Genomic DNA, 16,700 nt, shown 5'->3' on the forward strand with positions numbered 1-16,700 from the left:
TTTCCTCTAAACACAATAAACCTTGCTTAGGTGAGAACTGTGTTCAGTTGGAAGTAATCTGGAGATCCCTTAAGATAATAGGTATTCAAAGTTATGATTTTAGTTTCATCAGCATGTTTGCCCTGACTTACACTATCAGTCTCAAAAGAGCCGTCTGATACAGGTTTCTCTCATGTAGTTTCTGTTACAGCTCTATAAAAAGATAATGCACAAGAGGGCATGGCTTGTATATCATTGTAAAGGAGAGAGGACAATAATTTATTACCGGACATTAAATTCATCACATCGTACTTACTTTTGAAGAACTCTACCTAGAGAATAATTAGTAACAATTCAAGTTTCCTAGTATTATACTATGTGGGATAAAACTGTGATACTATTTCAGAACAGAAATTAATTAAAACTAATGACATTTGCATCCATTTTCCAGAAAGGTCATTAGGTTTGTTTATATTACATTGTTTAAAGTGGCTTTGAGTACTCTTTGCATTTTCTCTTTTAATCTCTCAGACAAGATTTTTCTTCACAAAAAATCTACCGTGCTTCAGCACTTGTAACTCATCCAAGATAAAAGCACTTCACAAACAAGTCCTCTTTCATTGTCTTCCCCCCTATTCCCCCCCATCCTGCCACCACCTTTGTCCCCTGACAATCTTCCTTTTATTTCTGTCTATGCCAATCCTTTCTCTTCTCTGCCCCTCAAAAAATATGCCGCCCTTTTGATACAAGTTTCCCTTCGTTCTCTTGCACTCTCCCTCCCTCAACACTTTTCTTATACTTTACAACCTGCCTAGCTTGAAAGGCTTTTTGACCCTCTGAAATTACTGCCCGTTCCTTTCTTAGCTGTGGGTCTTTTTCTTCCTCTTCCATGAGAGATTCAGATTCTTTTCTTCCTTGCCTTTAAAAAACAATGCTTTTACAGTTAATATGTTCTCAGGGTCTATCATATTGTGAAAAATACTGTACTGGATCCTTTTTCGAGTGTCTTGTAAAGGGTTACAGAAGGAAGGAGTACAGTACAGTACTTATTTCCTGATGTTCAAATATAGTTAGAAAGCAGAGGAAGTATGATTTCAAGAAGACTTGGGCTGTAACAGTCTTTCAAAAACAGCAGCAGATCTTTTTATTTTTTCAATAACAGCAAAAAAGATCTAGCTGTAATTCATGATACAAAGAGGATCGAGGTAGGTATTTTGGGGTTCTCCCCACAAAGCCAGAGATTTCATACACAATTCACAATGCAGTTCTGAATACAGACTGTCAAAGTCCATCACTAAGTGGAAACAATTTATTTGAATAACAATTCAAGCCAAGAAAATTACTCTGCTGAGAAGAGTATCCTGGCATTTTCGCAGTGTGAACACATCCTAAAAGAAAAGTGTAAGGCTAGTAGAAAGGCATTAAAAAATCCTTCTCTAAGCTGAAAGACTAAATAGCATCAGAAGCTCTCTGTTTAAGGAGCATGTATGCGTGCATACAGTAGGAAAGGCCCCAAAAGACACTTGAAGACAACAGAATCTAGAAGAGAGTCTGAAGCCTCAATAATAAAACCTTCTTTGGAAGCACCTTTTAGAAAATAATGATTTTCATTCTGGGTATCAGTATTTCCAATGCATTTACTAGATACAAATGTCATCTATTCCTCCTTCTGATCAAGAAAGTTTGGTTTGGAAAAGTTAGTTTACGTGCTATTTTAACCTTTGCTTAAATCACTTAATGAACTCACACAGGTATTGCCCAATTTTATATTTAACCCCCTGGTTGTCCAGTATCTCTATGAAAGGGCAAGAATAACAGGCTTAATTCTAGTAAAGATCCTCTGGATAAGGATCCTCTGGAATACTTAAGTCTCTCTATAGAGAAGGCACACAAAAAATAATCTTTACTAAACAACTTAAATCTAGTGCACTGCTATGTCAGAACAGTTGCATTAGAAAAATTTACCTTTTCCATAGAAGAACTTGCGGTAATAATACGCTCCAAGATCAATGTGTTCTATGATGTAACGCTTCACTTTCTCTCTGTGAATGGACTGGTTTTCTCTTGGTACTTCCAGTACTGAAACACCAGCATTTGTGCAATGGGAACTTAGAGAGGACTCAAAAGAACAACTTTCACCTGAAGAAAAAGATGCTGAATTTGCCCTAGAAAGTGCAATCCGTCTGTCTCCTTCCCCACCAGTTTCATTCCTGAAGTAAGGGCAACTCAGTACTAAATCATTGCTTTTCCCATCACCCTCATCAGCATCTAAATTCTCTTTTGAATTGAGGTCCTCTTTGCTTCCCAAAGGAGATTCACAGTTTCCTGTCTGGCCTGCTGGCATCTGAGTCTGTGACGCAGCTGAAGCCCCAGTGGTTATATTTTTCCTTTTTCCTACATTTACTCTGGTAGCCATTGCTTCATTTATGTTAAACAAAACGCTCTGAACATCATAATGTGCAAAACATTTCTGACAGTTCCAAGAACGAACATTTCTGTCAAGTCTATCATCCAGGTCTGATGAAAACTTGAAAGTTTCATGCTCACTTTTAACTGTTCGCAGTTTTCTAAAGAGAGATGTTTCTATGCCTTCCGATTTTAGTCTCCTCTTGAAAGATTTCTCCCTCTCTCGACCAAGAAGCAGGGCACTATCCATATAATCCAACCCAGAAATCCTGACAAATTCTCCCCTGGAAATCTGCGCAGCAGCATGTAGACTAGGAGAAACAGTAGGATCACAGTGGAAAAACTCAGAAAATCCAAAAGGAGCAAGCGTTTTATGTTCAAAATTTTCCACTCGATATCCTCGTAACATTGCAAAAAAATTTTCTCCAGACAAGCCTTGTCTATCAATTGAAGAAGTACTGCCATATTCCCTATGGAGAGCCGCTCCAGTATTTGGGTTAACAGCATTTTGGTCTAACACATCTTCAGCATCAATGTCACTTATTGTCACATCACTGTTGCTTCTTTGCCTTATGGGATGAAGTCCCCTTTGAGGGGAATGAACAAAAAGATCTCCAATTGAATATTTTCCCTCTGTAAATTCCAGTTCTAGCTCTTCTTGCTGTCCATCGCTTTGGTCATTTTGTCCATTTGGAAGTACTGAGCCAACACCTTCGTAACCAGCTGGAGGTCTGTTTTCCCAGGCAGCTTTACTCAATTCCTTAGAGCAATCCTTTTTAGGAGGCCATTCAGATACCCTTGCTCGAACACCCATTTTAGGCACAGCTGGTGTACCATTTGCTTGATTATTTTCAGCTTTGCTAGATGCATTTGAAGACACAGGAGGACCCATGCTACCATTCAAGGCTTTAAGTTTTCTAGCAAAGTAATCATCAGATTGCATGCTTCTTGAAGACTCCCTGAACTTTGAGGAAGTTCTGCTAACTTTGTGCTTATCTTCTTGCAAAGACCTTTGATCACTCATGTCCAGTCAGTGGGAGGGGATCCACTACTATTGCATAAATTTACTGTTACATTTGTTATTACATTGTCTTTTATGGGCCAATAAACTACAATATAAAAATACAGTTACAGCCTTCCCAGAAGTGCCGGCGGAAACCTCAGTGTACCATTTTTGCACAACTTCTGTCAGGAGAGCAGTCCCAAAATATTTCCTTCAGTTCAGATGCATTCAGTTCAGTATTAATCCAGACAAACTTCTTATATCTGTTCATTAAAAAAAAAAAAGAAAAAGAAAAAAGAAAGTGTATTAAAATGTTTATAGTCAATAACAGTAAACTTCCAATATTACTTGTATATACATGGCACCCCATGAAACTGAATGAAACTCATGAGATGTGCTTTGTATCATTTTCTATCCTCTCATTCCTTAAAACCCAACAAACGCAATAATCCCAGTGTTCCGTGGGACTCCACAGGATGTGAGCAGTTTGAACCTGCATCTCTCATGGACCCACCAGTACAGGCACACTGAATAGCACAGCACGATTTGCCAAGCAGAACAGCCACAGACAATTCTCTGCATTCCTGCAATACTGACAGCAACTTAGATGCCTATTCTTTGTCTAATCACTTGGATTTGTTTACATAACATTTAAGACACTTTTATCCAAGTTTTCTTGAAAATGACTAATATACACAGGAGTGTTGGGGCAAGACTGGTACAAAATATAAGTAAAACATATATAGCAGATAGGACCTTAGACAGAGAAAGGTGTTTTGTCCCATTGAAAACATTTTAAAGAGAAGAAATTCCTCTACTATACTATGATGAAATCAGTGAAATAATGTACTTCATTTTATTCCCCCTCTCTCTTCCCAAAGGGAGATTTACTCACATTCCTTTCTTTGAAGTGCAAACCATTATTTAGCTGTGTAAAACAGTTAGAGTTGTTTCTGTTATATTATACTCCTCTGGTTGGAAACCCAGACTGTTAACTCGGTTATTGTGCTAAAGAATGTGTCTGTTTTCTTCCACAAATAACAAGAGATAGTAGCTCTATTGACAAGTCACATTTCGATTACAAAATCAGAACTGTTGGGATATAAAAATATTCTTCAATGGCTTTAATGGTCTTAAGAATGGCCATGACTCATGCTGTGAAGATCCATTTGCAGACAGAGCCCATCCTTTAATCCGTTGCATAAAAGCAGACTAAAATAAGAATCAAGACAGAATGTTATGTACTTCTTTTACAGATTTTGTTCCTTGAACAAAAATGCCAGCATAATGATCTTTTAAGATGCTGCAAATAAAGCTAATATGCATTTACCAGAGATTAGGAAAAAGACAAATCAGCCTGAAATAGAAGGATGACGGGTAAAGGGATAATATAAATTAAAATGCGACACCTTATTTTTTTCTGCTTGTCAGAAATCAACACAAAGTCATGTTTGATACAGAAAACTTAAGTCTTCTACAGTAATGGGTTAATAAACATTTTAGACTTACAGCAGTATCATGCTGGTATGGTTTTATATGTGGCTGGTAGTGGAAATTGGTGACAACAACACTATAGCATTGCAACTACTTTCATTACATATGAATTCCTTGATGGCCAATGCAGACAATTACAATAATGTTTTGGGTTCCTTACAGGAGTCCAAAAGATTGTTTCAACAACCTACATGATCAGAGAAACACTATTTGAAAAGTGGCATATAGGATTTTTTGATATGAAAATGCAACACAAAAAGAAAAATGTTGGTCATAGAATCATAGAACAGTTTGGGTTGGAAGGAGGCCCTAAATATCATCTAGTCCTGGCATGGGGTGGTGCTCTAAACCTACCCTCTTTCAGTTTAAAATAGTTAACCCTCATCTAGTCACTATATGAACTGTATGAAGTTCCTCTTGGCTCTCTTGTAGGTACTGGGTGGCCACAATTGGGTTTCCCTGGAGCCTACTCTCCTCCAAGCTGAACAAACCCAGCTCTCTCAGCCTTTCCTCGCAGGAGGTGTTCCACCCCTCTGATCACCATCTTGGCCTTCCTCTGGACTGGCTCCAACAGGTCTGTGTCCTTCCTGTGCTGGGGCCCCACAGCCAGATGCAATACTCCAGGTGGGGTCTCATCACAGTAGAGAGCAGAGGGGCAGAATCCCCTCCCTCCACCTGCTGGCTACGCTGCTTTTGATGCAGCCCAGGATGCAATCGGCTTTCTGGGCTGCAAGTGCACATTGCTGGGTCGTGTCCAGCTTCTCTTCCACCAATAACCCGAAGACTTTTTTGTAGGACTCCTCTTAGATACATCAATATGCTTAACGTTTTTGGAGCGCACAGGTAATATTACAAAGGTGAAATACAAGTAATCTCTGTGCCATACACATTAACATGAACAGCTGACAGCTTTTTAATAATCTCTTAGATTGTTCTTTATACAATCATAGAAGTGTGAGAAACCTTTGCTAAATAGAAACTCTGAAAGAAAATTAAACTATTCCAGAATCATCTTTTCTGTTTCTGCGAGAATATAAAGGAGTGAGAACACACAGAGTTCAATTTCACATACTGGGAAAGAAATTTAACTTCTTATTGAAGGTTGATTCCATTTTCTTTGAAATTAGTGAAATATGTCTTCTAGCCTTCTTGTCCTTTCCTACATAAAAACTATTCCTACAATTCATTAGTTTACGCATTTTTAAATTAAAAATAATCTCTTACAGAATAAAAAATACATATAAGGTAAGAAAAGGCTATTCTGCAAAAATTCCATTACTTTCTTCTCTTGTGTTAGCCCTTTTTCTGTGATAAGCATTTGTGCAAAAGTAGTGAATTGGACCAGGAACATAATGTAGGTTGAAATTAAATTGGGGAAGAGGTGGTAGAAGGCAGAAGGAAAGAGCAACAGAGGGAGACTATCACCCCATTTATTTTCCATTCAAATCCACAGTGTGATTTACTGTTTGGCCTCACAAACAGCTGTATTTGTGGAAGGCAAGGAGAGAGCCTGAAGGCCACAGGAAAGCAAGACGCCTTTTTCTTTGGTGGTGGCAGCTTAAACACTAGATGAAGTATGGCCTGAGTATTTTAAAACAAAGGTACATTGCAAAAGACAGTATTTAAAAAGAGAATCTGTTTTCTTTACAGTGTAAAGCTGGTGGGACAGAAGACCAAGGAAATGCCTTTTTGGAACAGTAGATTAATATTTTATTGGAAAAACTAATGCTTGAAGAAGTGACGCAGTATATTTAAGACATACTGTTAATTCTTTTTCTTAATCTAAAGTTGGCCTAACTGAAAAACTCCTGTTTTTAATATGGTTGACCATTTCTGTAAATTCTGGTAACTCGGTACAACAGTGTGTTCTGTTTGACAGCACTGTATTCTCCTGTATTTGTTGTTAAGATTTTTCTCTCTCCATAGCAAGAATTCACCAACTCACTGCCCTACAGATGTTGATACTATGTATTATAAAACAAATTTTCTTTGCTGAAGTTAATAAACTATTACTTTCTCAAAGAATGCTGCCAATATGATCATGAGTGCCCTTCTCTTCAGACCTGTACAGCTCTCTTGGTCAAGTTCTTCACTTCCCTCTCTTTTCATCTCATCCTAGCACTGAAGAATGGAATCAGTGACAGATAAGGTCAAAAAAGAAAAGCTGGATGCCTACCCTGCTGTTGTGCTCCTGCCAACCCTTCCCACTAAGACTGCTGGATGTTATGCAAATAACTTAAGTTCCTTCCACACAGCTACAAAGCCTTCCTTCTGAGCTCAATACAGCAGCTGGTTTGTTAGCTACAGTTACAGTTCTTTAACATGGAACGATTCCAAGTTCCCTGGGGACCTGGATACTTGCCCACAAATGTTCCTGTGCCAGTTGCAGAGCAATGAATAAGAACTGTACTATTGGACTTTCCTGTCAAAAGGAGGTTGTTTGGTAACGCTGCCTCATGTCAGCCTTGATAGATGGAAATGAATTATTTAAGAAGTCTTTCTGTGATCATTTTGTTGATCAGGACTTTGGAAATCTGCCCCTATTATTATGCAATGTTATCATCCTAAAAAGAATGCATAATTTGGATGAAAGCATTAATCTCTACTATTTATCAAGATGACAATTCTATAAGCCATGACTCTCAAGCTCTACTAATCTTAAAAAACGGGAAGTGCAATTTGATAAAATTGGAGCATAGGCCAGAATAATGTGCCAAAAGCTGAAGATCAGATATTTAATTTGCATTCAATGGATTCTACATAGCATTTTCTGAGTGCTCACTCCAGTGAGTTTCCACTCTTCAAAGCAACACGTAGCATTATGTATTTCGCCACTATAGCAGAGCAGCAGTTACACAATGGCTAATCCATGAGAACCTAAAGTCAGCAAGAAAATTCTGCCTTCAGACGCGTTCTTGAAAGTGCAGTGAAAAAGAAGTGTGCAAAAGAGAAATGATTTTCTAAGCTGCCTGTACTTTTACAAGTCCTGGAGCAGATAACTCACTGAACAAATCTATCACAAGGTATTATTTCCTAAAACTAAGACTGCCATCAGAAAAAAAAAGAAGTAATTTTTGAAAAATTACAAAATAATACAAAAAAGGTTTTTTATGCAGATTTTTAAAAACATATTCCATTAGCAAATGTTTTTTAGATCTACATATTTTTAATATAACTATTATTTCTTAATGATTCCTAAATGAGAACTACCCAATTTTCAGAAGTAAAGTGACAGCTATGTCTGGTTTTCAAGCAATGCTACTTAATTGTGTGTTCAAGTCGGAAAATTCTGGTCACACTAAACTGTGATATCATATGACAGTTGATTATGATGTCACATGGGATAATTATTACTGCAGATAGTGGTATGAAAGAAAAATGAGTTCTTCATGTTTCTGGCGGGATTTTTTCATGCAAATGTATTTAGAAAACCATGATATTTAAGCGTAATTGTCTTTAAATAGAATATTTCTTTCAAAGTTTTCCATGAGGCTCGGTGAATATTAAAGAATAACACTAACTATAATTGAGGCACTTATTCAGATTGCAGCTGTGGAAAATGGATTGGAAATAATACAATGAACAAATTATAAGCGGAGCTCATGAAAAAAATTGTTCAAATTATTATACATCAACTAAAGCTATAACTACTACAGTATAAATAGTTAATTCTCATATGCATATTTCACATACTTGAATAATATGCAGACATAGACAGAAGGCAGAAGAAGGATGGGAAGACCTTCATTTGACAAATGGAAATCGAGATGAGCTCCTGTGTCGTGAATATTTGTGGCACACTTCCTTAGCTATGCTGTATTTCTTTACATTTACAGTCTCTGCTTGTGAGAGAAATATCAGAGGAAAAACTGAAAATTGTATAGTTACAGAAATGTATCCACCTCCAGTCAGGGTGAGGTGGGGGGAAGGAGCTATAGCTAAGAGTGATAACAGACCACATGGTTCTCAGTGCTATGACCATCACATTTCTTATAAAGAAGTGGAGTTGCACTAGTTTTGGACTGCTGTAAGATCTGGGGTAAAAAAGAAATAACATACTCTATTCTTCAAACACAGTTCCTTTCTCCAACAAAGAAAATGGCAGATGCACATAAATATGGAGACAGACGCAACAGAACTTTGAATTCCACATCTGTTCAGTGCTGTTCAATGAAAGGTGTTTTATTTTTGAGAAACCTCTCCCATCATAACTGTTCTCCTTCATTAACAGGCTGAGAAAAATCTCATGACCAAGTACAAGAATAATTGTGTAAGACAGAACATTAAATAGACCCCTTAAAAATGCTAGACTTCTTTAACTTAGGGTCAAGATCCCCCACCTGTCATCTTGGCTTTTCCAGAGAAAATGTATATTATACCTTCCAACTGCTAAAAACAATACTCAATACTATGAGATGGTTTGTGTTTTTAAAATATCCTACATCCATTCAATGAAAAAGAACTCAAAATGCCATTACAAAAGATGCACTTTCTTTTGTGTAACGCATTACAGCAAAGAATATATCACAAAGTTCCAGCAGCTTCTCTTTAGCCTGTCTTCTATTACTTTTCCTGAATATTTGGTCCTACACGTCGTATCTCAATTCATGCTTTGTTTAATTAAAAGACACTGTTTAAGTTTTTCATCAAGCAACCTGGGTTATCTCTCAGTGAATATCAGTGTTTTATAGAGCTATTACTGACTCTAACCTCATTGTCATTGATTCTAAACTTTCTGTTAGAAATAACCTTCTGTTACTGAAAAATAAGTTTAGATAAATTTGTGGTCGAGTGTTTTAGCACCCAATTTTCTTAGAATATTTATACCAATATTCTATTGTTCCAATAGCATAACTTTTGACACTAAGATGCATTAAGGCTAATTTGATTTCCAGAACAAACTGGATATCCTCCTATTCTTACAGCCCTATTATTAACAGCACAATTATGCAGCTTATGCAGAGTTTAACTATGAAACTGGAACTGAAGTTTTATCTTATTCAGGTCAAACCATGTGAAGTAGTAGAGTGAAATCAATAGCAAAACTACCACTGACACACACACAGAGAATCTTTCATTTGAGTTCTTCGAATTCAGTTATTTTTAACTGAAATTATGAAGCTTAAAATACAGTAACGCCTACAACATAATGCAATTAATGAGGTAAAAAGGAAAAATTTTAACACTGAGATCTTAGAAAAAGAACTTTTTCAGAGACGAGTTGAATAAAAGCTCTGACCACTTACTATCCCGAGGGAAGAGGGCATGCAGGGGAAAGGCACCAAATTCCTCATAGATTATCATTATTAACCAATATAATTTTTTTGAAGTCTCAGATAATTGCAAATAGAAGTTATACACCTGTCAGTGAAGTTCTGGTATCAGTGAAAATTTAAAAACAAAACAAAACAAAAAAACCCCACCAGAATCCAAACTGTCTTTTTCTCCTTTCATTCTTTCTGTTCAAGAATCCAGGTGTCAAAGGGTCGGAAAAACAAAAAACAACCCAACTTACTGAGTATTAAGTAATCTGTTCTCTACACGGAGACTAAAAAGACATCCAGAACATATTTTACACACTATGTCAGACTGGATGATCCTAAGATATTTCCCCACCTTAAAGAATTTATATGTACTTACGTCTGTGCCTCCAACACTTCATTGCAATTACAGTCTCCTTATAGATAGATTTATCCATAAAATACTGATAATGGAGAATTTTAATTCTAGTTTCATCTTTGAGACTGAAGAGGCTTCAACATATAATGACACATATGTCATAAACAAGATTCATCCACATCAGTATGAAATATCAGTCAGCAGATAAACAGAAATAAATTTGTATAACACTTTCTATATTCAGTGTAGGTCAAAATCCTAAAAAGATCGGAGCAAAAATCTGTTTGCGTGGCATGTACTTCTCCTCAGCCAGTAGAACCTATTTAGTAAGGGAGTTCAGATTAGACAAAGCATGAATTATAATATGGAAAAATTGCATTGAAGCAAGTTCCACTGAAAACCAACAAAAGAGTGGTCTTCTCAAGCAAGCTGGACAACCTCTGAAACCTCAGGAGAAACACTACTGTCTACAGGCTCAGAAATTGTCAAAATTCTGCTGATTCTTGAATTGCCCCTCCCTGCTTGAACGCATGTATTGTCATTTAAATTGCATAATAGACAAGGCAGGGACTATTCCTTTGTCCTGTTGGAACACTATCCTCATACAATGACCCCACTGTAGAGGATGCTAAATACCATGATAATCCAGTTGGTAAACAACAAGTGTATGAAGTCACTGTCAGAGGCAAAGCTTAGAAAGATAAAGACTGGACTTGTGCACCACATTCGCATCATTCAAAGACAAGGAAAAGAACAACCAATTATTTGTATGTGAGTTGGGATAACACCGAAAGAGTAATACAGCATCTGTAAACCAACGAGTAGAAGACTATATAGAAAGGCAAATATTCATCCTATATGTTGAGAAAGGAACATATTACATGTGCTTCATTTCAAGTTACACTTTTCACCTTCAAGTTCTTAATGCACATACAGAAATACTGAAAATGCTAATTCTGTTATGTAGTTCTTATAAAATCCTGGCAGAAACAAAAAGCAACTCAGTGATTTAAAAGAGTATTGCATCATTTCAAAACAAAGAAAATAACATATTCTACCTTTTCCCAGAATTAGTGACATCAGAAATTATTTTTTCTGTTAAAATTCCAGCTCAGCACACAAATGGTTATTGAAGTTGCAGTTGAAAAGCACTCGGCCCAAGAGCAGGCCTAGGGAAAACCAGGAGAAAAAACCACAACAAACCACCCACATAATACTACAAAACATCAATTTCATTTAAAGAAAAGAGTCACACTGTAACAATTGCTGTCCTTACAACATACAACAAATTGCTACAGATGGAATCATGTGATCAAAAATTAGAAGTAGTTAAGTAACAACATTATCTCTTATCAATCTTCAAAAATTTAAAGCTTCATGAATGGAGATTTCTAATTGAAAAACATGTTTACGTAAACTTCTAACTGAATGCAGTAGCACTGTATTTTCTAGAGAAATTATCTCAAATGTTTTTGGGATATGTGCGTAAGGATGTTTCCACATTGTGCAAACAATTGCTTTTGATTATTGTGAAAAAAATTAGGAATACTGGAGTTGGCACCTCCCTGGCTATCTGAAGAAATTACTTTTAATTAAAAGTTGATAGGAAAGTAGAGATATGCTAAGATTTAGATTGTTATTTCACACTCCAAGATAGAAATCTGGAAGCAGGTTCAGAGGCTGCACTGAAGTTGAATAAGGAGTCAAGTACTTCCAGAGGAGATATTGTTCAGGAAAAGAGAGCAAGATTGCAAGCTTTGACTTTTTTGAGTCAATATGTCACAAAAATTCACGAGGCAATTCCACTTTTCATAAGTCTAGTATAGTGAGGCCCAAAACAAAGCTTTTTCATCCACTCAGTGAAAAGATAAAACAATACATCTATTAAACAGCTGAGGCCGCCTATTCCACGAAGTAGGTTTCAGATGCTGACACAGTACTCAAGAGAGCCTTTGAAATATACAAAGCCATTTTTAGCCAGAACAAGCAAGTTCTTTTATATGCCTCTATTATAACTGCATTTGATAGTAAAAATGCTGCCTCGGGGAGGAGGACAGATTAAGCCTGCCATGTTCACATTGATGATGTCAGATTATTTGCAGCGTCCTAAGGACTTACTCGGATTCTATAGTGTGAACTCACAAACCCATACATTGGACATCATCTCCAGAGATCGCCAAATTCTTCCAAATAGCAAACCACTAGAAAGGCTCACATAAACTTAATTGTTCCAGTTTCCTTTGGGAAAAAATACTGTTTCAGAAAAACACTATCTGGGTGATGCTCTGGAGAATTTCTATACACAGGCCTTACACCCGCAGGTCTGTGACAGCAGAGGGTTCTCCATGTGACTACACAAATCACAAATGCATATATCCAGCGTCATCCAGAGATTCGTCAAACATTCTACAGTTTCCCAAGGAAAGGCACAGAGGCAACATGCTGATTGCCTTCCCTCCTTCTGCTGGGCCTATAGCACTGACCTGACATTTCCAAACACCACCTGGCACTGAACAATACAGGTTGGGCTAAAAGCACCTCTGAGACAGCCAGCTGAGGGGGCTGGCTGTTCTACAGCCTCGTACGGCTACTACCTAGTTCTTACCAAATGAACACCCTAATGAATACAGTGTTTCTCAAAATTTTTCAGAGTGTGTCTTCCATTAAAAGCCCTTCCTTTGGGCCATCCCGACCAGCCACATTCCTCCAGGGTGGATAAAAACAGTTGTAGACATTCATCTACATGCTCTATAGAAGGTGAGCTGCTGTAGCTAACACTGCTTTTTCCAACACTTTGCAACCTCTGGGCAAAGGGGGAACCACAAAGTGGATAAATACAGTTTTAGAAGATCAAATTAATTAATTTCTAAAAGAAAAAATGCCTTAAGTCCACTTTATTGTTAAAGCAAAAGGAGAAGTATTTGAATAACCTCTCCCATCACAAAAGTTCACAACAATGAAAAAAACCAAAATACACTGCCTATGACAACAGAGGGAACATTCAAAACTCAAGACTTTCTAGTGTGGAAGAGATCTCTAACTACTCTCTAGGAAGAAAGTACAGAAGCACATTTTATGGAAAAATTGGGAATACTAGCCTTGTTTCTCTGTCTTGTGTTTTCAAGAAAATGAAGCAGGAAATAGGTTTTATGCTAAGTCATTTAGCAGTCGAATGGCTATATCCCACTTCTGAATTATTCTTAGTATTAATGAAGTGGCTGATTAAAGTAAAATAAGTTTTAAAGAAAAAGGAAACATGAGCATTTCTCTTCATTGTCTTTTATGGAAACTGTTTCAGTTTGACCTTGGTTCTTTATCAGCTGGCATGAATTGTGAGGCAGCATAAACTGATAATATTAATGGCCAGTTTTCAGAATCTTAACTTCAAGCTGACGGGAGATCTGCAGTTTCAGATGTCAGCAAGTAATTCCTCAGGTACTTTTGCATCTCTTTAGAGCTATAAAGTACCACTTTGTATCACTGTGCATCAAGATCATTTTTTATAAGCTATATTTTGAGAACAGAAATTTCACTTTTTTTATCCTCCTTCTCTAAATCAAAAGAGCAGGAATTCCAAATAGAAAGAAAATACACTGAAATATATGGTGACCACAATACACTTAATTCACATAGTGTTACTACAGAAAAACAATTTTGTTCTTAATTTTACAGCATAATTTGGAAAATGGATTTTATAATATTAACAAAATACATGAAAAACTTGGTAACTTGTGCCCACCTGACATTTCTAGGCAAATGCATGGACCACTTGGCCCTGAACAATAGAGCTCAGGCAAACGAGAGCCTCTCTGAAACAGTCAACCTCCAGCCTGGTTGTTCTACAGCTTTGCAGAGTACAAGTTCTTTTTTGATGAATAAACCCTTTTCACATAAATCTAGACACAAACAGAAGAACAGTAGCAGGAGTGGGAGATGTGTTAGCAGAATACTGTTCTTCATTTTTCAACAGTCCACTCAAATCTGGCACCACTTGATAGCAATAAAAAGTCACTGCCATCTGTTCAGTGATCTCTTGATATATTATCTAGAACCAAATTGCTGTTAGGCTAAAAACCTTGTTATCAATGAGACTTAAGAGGGTTGTAATTGAAAATGATTTTATTAAAGCTTTATGTAAACTTTATGGAGCACTTTCTTCTGCTATCCCCCCAAATTTTAAAAAAATAAATAATAATTAAAAAAAAGGTGCCAAAACACAAAACCAACAAAAACCACCACAAACAATAAGATAGCATAATCATTGCTCTACAGTTTTGCTTTAGTTTACTAGGTCAAAGCACACATCAGAGAACTTTCTGGAATTGTCCTGCTGAGAAAATATGCTATATAAAGACGTTTTAAACAGAAAAAAAAAAATAGCAGTCTTCAAAAATATAGTGTGGAAACACATCTTTCAAAAACTTTGTGTCAGATAGGCAAGACCTCATTTCTCTAGATTGGAAAGAAGACTTCTTGTTGTATATATGCATTTTTCCAGACGAAGTCAGCATCACAACTGGGGCCATGATGGACTGTGGTCCACTTTTGGGAGGCACGGGGAATGAAATTCATATTCTCTAGAATGGTTTGCTTCTATAGGGACAATTTTGTTTTAACTTTTGCTTTTAAAATTCTGATTACATAACACCCCATCCAATAAATCAGACACTGAATTTTATATTTGATTTATCAAGTTCTACTCCTTATGTAAATGAAAATGTTAAATAGGAGGGTATAATTAACTTATCTAAAGTGTTCACACACAGGCAGAGCAATGCAGTGTAGGCAATGTAAAAAAACTGCCTCTGAATTTCATTATTGGTTTTGATTTAGCACAAAGTTTTGGGTCAGCCAACAAACTGTATATCATTCATACAGACCGCACATTTCTGGAACTGTGTTTTTACTTGCTGTCAGTGCATATCTCCCTCTTTTTTTTTGCAGCTTATTTGCATTACAGAAACTACAGATTTATTTCAAAATCCAAATTTAGAAAGCAACAATCACATTTTCTGTGTCTCTGACTCTTAAAAGGCTCATATTAAATTATAAGAGAAGCTACATATTTGACATATAAACAACATAAACGGCATTCCTTTTCCTTCCCCATATATACTCAACTACTCATCAGTAAAATCTACAGGTTCTTTTACCCCAGAATTCAGGACATTATCAAATAAATCCTATTTTCTTTATTACCTAGGTAACCTTTATAACTCTGACTGCATATTTGTCAACAATTATAAATGGCTTACAAAAGGTCTCGGCTATTCATGTCAACATTATGTACGACCCTTTAATAAAAATATCCTTACCTAGGGCAATTCATAATGTGATTTTAAACAATGTTCTTCAGAATCTGCTGGGCTAGCTTTTCTAAAACCAATAAAGGTACATAAGAATTAAAAAACCTACCAACCAACCAAGGCAATTAAAGATGCACTGAAATATCCATACAGTAAGTTCATGTGAATTTCTGCTGTCTTGAATGAAGTATGCTCAGTAGTCTTTTACAATGTCAAAGGCAATAAAACCAAAATAGTCTGGGACTTATTAAGCATCAATTGTGATATACTATTTTTTACTTTAAAAACCCCCACAAAACAATGACAGATCAACCCCAAAGATACTGAGAATTCTGATAAATACATTTGTTTCTATCAAATGTATATTTCAGTTCTTTGAATCTCTTCCAAACACACTCCTTGGGAGCAAACCTTAGTGCAGGTTCAAGGCTGCATTCCTCAAGTGTGTGCATAAAGTAAGAAAAATGCTTTTGCATACAAATGCATCCATACTCCCATTAGTCTGTAAGCCCATGTTAAAAACAATTTTGAGAAAACAAATTTTTGCAAATTGTAGTACCATCGTTAAATAAAATCACAATTTCCCCTCTCATCTTGTTTTTTAAATACTCCAAACTCTGCTTTATGGGCCTAAATTTAACTAAGCAAAGACTTTATAGACTCTAGAATATTTTAATATATATAAAATAATATTTTTCATACTATGGTATTTATGAGGAAAAACACTTCTTCTTCCTAGATGCTTTCTGAAAATGCAGACTAAATTTCTGGTCACAGTTTTGATTTTATATGAAGAAAGACTTTCCCTCTCTTCCCTTAGCTAGAGAACTATATTAAAATAAAAAGCTTTGGCAGCAATCTGGGCCAAAACAGAGCGGTATAAACTTGCTAAG

General features: G+C 36.4%; 1 protein-coding gene across 3 annotated transcripts in view; it reads right to left on the reverse strand.

Moving 5' to 3' along the window:
- SIPA1L2 (signal induced proliferation associated 1 like 2) overlaps nucleotides 1-16,700 on the reverse strand; it is a 125,798-nt gene that overhangs the window by 68,329 nt on the left and 40,769 nt on the right. For all 3 annotated transcript variants that reach the window (XM_027896650.1, XM_027896648.1, XM_027896649.1), the window contains exon 3: nucleotides 1,945-3,651. In XM_027896650.1, the coding sequence (XP_027752451.1) occupies nucleotides 1,945-3,409 (1,465 nt within the window). In that variant the 5' untranslated portion in view covers nucleotides 3,410-3,651. The remainder of the gene's footprint in view (nucleotides 1-1,944; nucleotides 3,652-16,700) is intronic.

This window comes from Empidonax traillii, unplaced genomic scaffold (assembly GCF_003031625.1).
Source record: "Empidonax traillii isolate 1590-97213 ecotype Southwest subspecies unplaced genomic scaffold, ASM303162v1 scaffold507:size695108, whole genome shotgun sequence".
NCBI lineage: Eukaryota > Metazoa > Chordata > Aves > Passeriformes > Tyrannidae > Empidonax > Empidonax traillii.